The sequence below is a fragment of the Barbatula barbatula genome (assembly GCF_947034865.1).
Source record: "Barbatula barbatula genome assembly, chromosome: 6".
In the NCBI taxonomy this organism is placed as follows: Eukaryota; Metazoa; Chordata; class Actinopteri; order Cypriniformes; family Nemacheilidae; genus Barbatula; species Barbatula barbatula.
The window spans coordinates 25,950,701-25,959,491 of NC_136765.1; the positions used below are offsets into that span (position 1 = coordinate 25,950,701).

General features: G+C 38.7%; 1 protein-coding gene across 1 annotated transcript in view; it reads right to left on the reverse strand.

Moving 5' to 3' along the window:
- sntg2 (syntrophin, gamma 2) overlaps window positions 1–8,791 on the reverse strand; it is a gene marked incomplete at its 5' end in the record, with an annotated part of 34,065 nt that overhangs the window by 11,551 nt on the left and 13,723 nt on the right. The window contains 2 exons of the mRNA XM_079457910.1: window positions 651–780; window positions 3,305–3,432. Coding sequence (XP_079314036.1) covers window positions 651–780; window positions 3,305–3,432 — 258 coding nt within the window. The remainder of the gene's footprint in view (window positions 1–650; window positions 781–3,304; window positions 3,433–8,791) is intronic.

Here is an 8,791-nt window from a genome sequence, read left to right on the forward strand (position 1 = left end):
ACAGAAGACTCTTCTGATATACAAGAAAAACAAATGTATTATTACTGCGAGCTGGGAGGTCAGGGAATCTACAGAAGGCTAAAGAACATGGTCAGAAAATGACCAGGAGCTCAAGAAATATGAATATTCTTTAAATAGAGTTCATAAGAATGTTTTTAAGTGCAATTCTTTACGAAGTGTTTTCCTAAGAAATCTTTTAAGTGACAACATCTTAAAAGTTTTTAAGTGTTTATCCTAAATTCGACTTTAAGAAATACATTAAACATTTAAATTCAAAATTGTTTGGAAATTCAGCCCCTGGTCAAATTTCACCTCAAAATTGTTTTGACAAAAATGTGTTTTGCATTGTAGCACTATTTTGCACTATTCTCATGTCTGTCATTTTTATTTTAACATTTTTCAATACTTCATTCTGTTTGAAATATATACGTTTTATATACGTATATATCAATTGAGTTCATATGCAGATAAGATAGAGACTTTATATCACACACAAAGCTCTATAAAAGATTAAAACAGGAACATTTATATTTGAGCTCTAATATTGTCTTCAGTCCATCACATTCACTTCAAGTACATGTATATACAGTATATTTTAATGTCATTCTTCACAGCTGTGGTTCAGATGATGTCACAGCAGGTTTACTTACGCTCTCGTGGGTTAAATCGTTGATGTTGGTTGATATGGCTTGAAGCCAGTCTGTGCTTTCTGCTGCCGTGCAAAACTGCAGAACGTGTGTACAAACTCCATCTAAAGCAATGACCTCAAAACCGCTCGATCTGGAGAAGGACGAGACATATTCAAGTCATTCAACTGTGTAACAATAAAGTGAAAACTGGGATTGTTTAGGAAGACTTTACATCACACTGCCCTCCATGTTAAACGTGTTTTACAATCGAATGCATTTCTCCGTATTAGTTTCTTATGACTCATTTTTTTATTTGACGATCATTAAACACGAATCATTGTGAGGTCAATCATAATCCATGTTGTTTTATATAGAATAAATAAAATGTAGAAAGCATGGGTATCACCCAAATATATTGTCATGTACAGCTGACCCATAATACAGTTCGATTGTTGCACACAGTTTCACATACTACAAAACCAGTAAGCAGTATACACAGTAGGATATATGTGATTTAGTATGCAGTAAGCAGTACTCTGGTTTTCTCTTATGAATATTTCTCACTGTACAACAGTAATCAGCAATAGACAAACTCCTGTAAAAATAACTCCCGATCTTTAAGGCCGTGAAGGTTGACGAAATGAATATCTGAGATCTGTGCTATAAAGCAGGAATAGACAGTAAATCAATAAGTGCAAGCAGAACAGAATCACATCTTGAGCTGTGTGAGGCTCACAGTAAAAAACATGTGACGGGAGATGATCTATATGAGTTCTTCAATATTACTGCTGATCAAAACAAAACTCGTGACACACAACCGGAGAAAAACTTACCTTAACCCTGACGTAACAAGAAAGAGTGATGTCGTCAGCACTTTATCATCACATTAAATATTATCTGTATATTGTTTGTAATTTTTCTTATTACGTCTCTCAAGCACTTTGCATCAGGTGCGGTTGTATAATATTGAGCTCTATTAATAAAGTTTGACTCGACATACTGTGACGGTTTGACGTTTAATTTCACTGTGTGTTTGAAGAACCGCAGATAAAATTCACATTGACTATTTAATGACAGATTGTGCTCAACAGAAACTGTAACGTCTCCACTGTTGAAAACACATTCTATGTGATGCTTGAACAGTTTATTCCTTATAACCGTGACTTCAGAGATTGTATGATCTCTGTGTGTGTTACATATGAAGTACAATGACACGCGGCACTGGAGGATAAATGCTTTGAATGCATTAAATGATCATGTGAACAAAGAGCGTGACCTCTCTATCAAATAGTACTCAGTATGGCTCTCATCCACGGTGATGTTATGGATAAAAGCCAAACATTTTTCTCAACACGACCCATCTTTAGCACTGGTGACGTTCAAGCCTTTTCAACACAGAGATTCAATAAATGCCATGATTTCAATTAATGCCAGCCATGTGCGAGACGCAGCCGTTCAGCGTTTGGCCTTTTTCAGACACAAATTGCCTGAAGAATGTAATGTTCTGCTTGAGCTGCCAGCAGGCTGTAGCCGAACGCTTTGATACCAAGAAAACGCCTGAGTGAGTGACGCTCACAATGAAAAATCTATTAGTCTGGAGAGATCCATTTTCATTGGGCATCGCCATACATACAGAGAGAGAGAGAGCGAGAGAGAGAGTGGACGAGGAAAGAAAAGTGCCCGGGCGCCGATCCCAATTTTTGGGCAACATGCAATAAACCAATAAGAGCATCATCTCCCATTCCCTTTTGGAGGCAGTTGCGCTTTAGACTTTAGACCAGGTTTGAGTTGGTCTATGGTTTTCAGATCCTCAAAATAGCAACACCACTTTATTTGCAAAGCAAGCCCTTGGGGGCACAAATGGGTGCAAATGCATTTGCTATTTAAACAACAGGGCGCAGACAGACTTGCGCCGCATTGCGCCGAGTGTACAATAGGGCCCTTAATGAAGAGCGAATGGACATTTTTGCTTCAGTCTCATTTGTGTCTCAGATATTTCTATTGAGATAAAGAGTCAGAAATTCTGAAATCTTACAAATGAGTCAAACAGTGTGTCAAACTGACCTCAGATTTGTCTCGTCTGCAATCAAAACTAAATATTAGTGAAGATCTCAATATCAACTCAAACATTTCTCATCACATTTACTCAAATCCAGATGATTTCACCTCTACGGTCTACATTCATTTATACCTCCAGTCTCTTCATGTGTTCACACGCTCTCATTTCATTCTCCTTTTATTTCTAATAATGAACAATTTGAGGAGAAACGTCTGAATGTTCTTGTTTGGAGTCAAAACACTGAATGTTTCCACTGTGAAGAACAAACAAACATATTCACATGATATTTCAATGTGAGAAATAAACAATACCATGGTGTCCACAGCTTTGATTTTTTTTAAAGATTTCTTTCTATGATTGACTAACTGAATGGCTCTAAACGAAGAAAAGATTTAGCTCTTCACAGGCAGACGGCTAAAGTTGAAGGCACTTGTCGGTGACCCGCGCTCCTCTCGCCGGCAGCCGCACGGCTGACCTTTCCAGACACGGCATGTCTCTGCATAGATATTGGATTTAACACCCTCTCACCTAAATGAAAAATGTGTGCAAAATCAACAATGGGCCGGGCGCGTGTCGCACCTCACGCCCCCCGCGGCATCACAGAGGATTAACGTACCGTAATTTGTCGCTTCCGACTTTGTGCCTGGAGATTCGGGCCATGAACAGAGGGAGGGTGACGGCATCCAGCCAGCGCTTCTCATACTTTGGTTCATTATCCGAAGGTGAACAGGGCGACGACGGGGTCTAGACAGCATTAATGAGAGAGAGAGAGAGAGAGAGAGAGAGAGAGAGAGAGAGAGAGAACACAAACATCTTGTTTTTGTCACTATTCCCCGTATTGTGATCAGAGTGCCAGCGGCCTCGTAACAGCCGTGTGTCCCGTGATTCCAAAGCATCCGCAGCACTCCAACTCAAGAGATAAAAACTGTAGCATCTAACAAATGAATAAGGATTACAGTTGCCTTACACAAATACGTGACACTTTTTATGCATATTCACTGCCAGTATGGCAGTACCACGAAAAAATCTAAAGCACATGAACCTTTTCACAACACTCATTTCAAACTCTCAAACAGGCTGGATTAAAAGTGCTGTTTCTCTGGTTTAGCTAAGAGTTTATAGTTTTCAACACGCACGTCACTTTGATGCCCGATGCACGTTTCTCACTTCAACTGAAAAATCCTGCGAGTCACATCGGCATTAACATAATATCCAGCACGACGAGACCGATTCACTCGCATGAATAAATATTCACAGAAGTCGGTGAGCCTGTAAATGCCAAGCTCATTTTAAATCAATCTCGAAATATTTTTGCCAAAAGAAGTCAGGACCGAAGATTTCTCATAGTCATTTTCATGTTAAAACGCAATCCCTCATTCAGTAAACTTAACTTAGTTTAATGTTCAGAGTTTTAAATGTGTGAATTGCCAAGCCAATGTCATGGGTTCCCAAGAAAAAACAAACACAAATGCAAAATCCAAAATTGGTTTGGATAAAAGTGCCGGTCATCAAATGTAAATGTCAAGCTACGGGCCAGTCAATGACATCAGTATGGAGTTGAAATGGCTTTTCTGAACAATGACATTCGGTAGAGATTTATATCGTTCAGTGAAGCTGCCAGACAAAACAAATCAATAAAGGTCTGCAGTAGAAAATCAAAGAATAATTTAAGTTCAAGTTCAAAGTGTTTGGATGTGAAAATCTCTCCTGGCAGAACTACAACGGTTGGAGGTTTCAAAAAATGGCCATTAGTCAAATATCACCGATAATACTTCTCATGTGGATTTGAACATCTAACCGTAAGTGTTCATCTGATTCACTCGTTTATTCGGCGACAGATGTGAATGATGAATCAAGTGTCTTATTGAGGAGAGACATGCTATTCCTTTTCTATGTGACTGAACATACAAATGTTTTCACCTGGAGACCGATCAAACTGAGCCATATTCACATACCCACCTAAATATCACTGACACCACAGGCTGAACTGTTTTGACTTGAACCAAAAATCTACCATTCAGAACACCTTCTAAACATTTAAAACTTCTTAGTAACCACACAGAAGAAGATCCTAGTAACCACTAAAACCTTACGTAACTAGATAGAAACCACCCAGAACTCCTAGCAACTACTCAGACCCTCTAGCAACCATCCAAACAACTCTAGCAACCACTCAAAGATCTTAGCAACTACTCAGAACACCATAGTAACCACTTAAACATCTTAGCAACTATGCAGAACACCATACCAACCACTCAAAACCCTGTAGTAATACTCTCAGAAGACCCTAGCAACCCCTCATATCGCCATAGTAACCACTCAGAACTCCTAGCAACTATCAGAACCTCTAGCAACCATCCAGACAACTCTAGCAACCACTCAAATATCTTAGCAACTACTCAGAACACCATAGTCACCACTTAAACATCTTAGCAACTATGCAGAACACCATAGCAACCACTCAAAAACCTGTAGTAGTCCTCTCAGAAGACCCTAGCAACCCCTCATATCGCCATAGTAACCACCCAGAACTCCTAGCAACTATCAGAACCTCTAGCAACCATCCGGACAACTCTAGCAACCACTCAAAGATCTTAGCAACTACTCAGAACACCATAGTAACCACTTAAACATCTTAGCAACTATGCAGAACACCATAGCAACCACTCAAAAGCCTGTAGTAATCCTCTCAGAAGACCCTAGCAACCCCTCATATCGCCATAGCAACCACTCAGAACTCCTAGCAACTACTCAGAACCTCTAGCAACCATCCGGACAACTCTAGCAACCACTCAAATATCTTTGCAACTACTCAGAAGACCCTAGCAAGCCCTCACAGCACCTTAGCAACGACTCAGAACTCCTAGCAACTACTCAGAATCTTTAGCAATCATACGGACAACTCTAGCAACCACTCAAACATCTTAGCACCTATTCAGAACACCATAGTGACCACTTAAACATCTTAGCAACTACTCAGAACACCCTAGCAACCACTCAATTACCTTAGTAACCTCTCAAAAGACACCAGCAACCTCTCATGGCACCGTAGCAACCACTCAGCATCATTATGGTGACAGCAGTTTTTTTTCTTGCAGTGGTGCAGTGTAGTTAATATCAATCTTCTGCACAGAAAGCACACACTTCAGCTTTAAGCAACGAACTGATAAGACAAGACTACAAAATCTAAAAAAGCTTCTTGTAGTTCTTTTGAAGTTTAAGCACAAAAGAAACTTCTGGGTTTTGTGCTCGGGGCATTAATGAGATATCTAAGAGAATTCCTTCACTTGTGACTGAATTGAGAACTTTAAAGCTTTACCAATTACATGGCAACACTTCCTGAAGTGATATTCTTCACACGGCTCTGTTGTGCAGACCGGCGCTGGGATAATTAAACCTGATTTGACTTTCATGTTGCGCTGTGCTACAAGAGTCTTGAGATGACAGGGAATGAAATATCACCCATGTGTCGGTATGGATCACACTGATCCCACCAAACTCCACTACTTTAGTTTTATCAGTCAGACACCAACACTCAAACTTCATCACAATAACAAATAACACAGCAACACATTCTGATATGCTAAAACGTATCAAACACATTATACTGTATTATATTACATTATATTATAATACGGTCAATTTAAAATGAAATGTCATGAAACTTCCTGTTTTTTTTAATTAAGTAAACATTTCTAAAGGGAACAGTCAAAGACATGCATCACTATGCACATAGAGGATTTTCCATCTCAACTATAACACTAAACATACAGAGAAACGATATGTTTGTAATAAAACATGGAAAGTAGAGCTGGTGGTAAAACCATGATACACCTTTATCAATATCGATTGCGGGACCATGCAGCGCGACACATTCACCTCCACTGTTTAACAGCGTATACCTGTGAGTTATATCTCTATCACAGACACTGCAGTTATTCTTCATCACAAAGTTTATTATTTGCAAGCATTTTAAAGTTCTGCCCGTTTAAACTTTCAAGCGATTTGATTCAAAGATGTTTCTTCTGATGTAAGTGCGCATGATATCTGACGCGCGTGGACACAGTTCTCTTTCACATCTTATTCACTATTGAGCTGTAAAATGCACAAAAGATTATTCAAAAAACACTCAAGGTTCACATAAACACAGTGGCTAGTTAACAGTGGGTGTTTATCAGCTTACAGTAGGCTAATAAACCTGTTGCTGTCTCTGTTATAATAGGTCTGATTATTACCCAAACCCATCACAGTAACACAGTTAAAGTGGGGAAATTGTGAATAATAAAGTGGAAAACTTTCCTTTTTCCGCGTGTCACAGGATTCATGGAGCCTTCAGATAGTTCCAGGAAGTTATGCTATCTCTTCAAATGCTATTTTCCTTTCATTTTATCATTCATTAAATGACTTTAAATGGGTTAAAGGTTTAGCTGATCTGTTATTACTGACTGGACTCAACAGCTCATGTGACAGCTTTATACTTGCGGGTATTTCTGTATCATAAAAGTGGGGCTCGGCTAATTATCGCAGGGCATGTAAATAATTGAATGCTAAAGCGGCAGCGTGCGTCCCGTCACATGAAAGCAAAACGCTGTCAATCAGCTCAATGTCACAGCAGCCTGGAGGGGAAGATGAGCCGGGGAATATAAATCACCTGCGGGAGAGACGCTCAGCCTCAGAAAGAGGATTAGAACAAAAAACTCATTTGAAGAACATAAAAGAGCCAATATTGTTGACTCAGCAGTATCAAGAGTTTGCCACATGTTTGGTGCATTTCCACCACTGGAAGACACACAGAAGAACCGAGCTCGTGTGTTTACTGTTATTGGATCCAGTGACTTGTGTTCAATGTTTAATATTGAAGTAAAAAAAACTCCTGCATTCTTCACCGTGTTTTGTGAGTAAAAACAGCTCTCTCGGCCTCTAATAAACAACATCATCTCAACACAATATATTTCATCTCTTTATACTACAAACATGAATGATTTAAGAGAGCCTCAAAACACCATAACAACCAAACAGCAAAGCCCTAACAACCGCATAGCAACGCCTTGGCAACAACCCATAACAAACCAGCATCATGAAGATGAGCTTTGGACAGAAATGCAAAAATTTAGGTCATAACCAGTGTTGGGTGTAACTAGTTACTAAGTAATTTAATTAAAGTGAGGAATTACTCTTGTTTTTACTGTAATTTAATAACAGTTACTTCTGATGTAATTGAACTAAATACTGTGTCATGTATGTAAACTAACTTTGTGTAATATATATGTGTGTGCAATAATGGAAATGACATGAAAATTCTAATTTTAAAAAACGTAATTCAATGTATAAATCTGCCATTTGTATACTTTGGTCAGTTAATACGAATAATTTATGAAGTTATTTATTATTGATTTGAATTAAAAGAGCAGTTTCATGTCTATTGAATCACTACTCAAGGTTGATGTAGGATATAGAAAGTCATTAGTAAGAAGTCATTAAACACTGTGTGCAGAGAGTCATTTGTACAGTAATCTCATTACACTATTGAATATGTCATTAATAACTAGTAATTCATTACTTTTTTCTGAGTAAGCTGTCCAACACTGGTCATAACCCACATGGAAAAGTCTGTGGTATACTTGGGTTTTTACCATAGTAACCTGTAAATTCTAGTATACTGTAGTGTACATATTATAGTAATTCTTACACTACAGTTCACTATAGTGAATACTCAAATATGCTAGCATTATAAACTTTTATATGACATGTATTTGGTGTACTTGGTGACAGTGAAACATCTTTTAGTCCAGTTCTTAAATCATGACGTCACTGATGTTTATTGATACATTCTGATCTTGATCTAAGTGTAAATGTGGCAAAAATAAAGAGATTTTACAGCAAGATTCTGCTGACATGCGACGGGCTGTCTTACAGTCACATCCTGTTCACATGCGGCTTGATGCCTGCTAACTTTTGCTGTCTGACTTTAATAAGCAAGTGACCGCTGAGGGAATAAACACATGGGCTGTTTGTTGGATTGATGACAAGCCGTTCTCACCGCGACAGGTCTCACCGCCGCAGTGTATTAACAAGCAGTGCTGCGCTTTAGAAATGTCTTGTA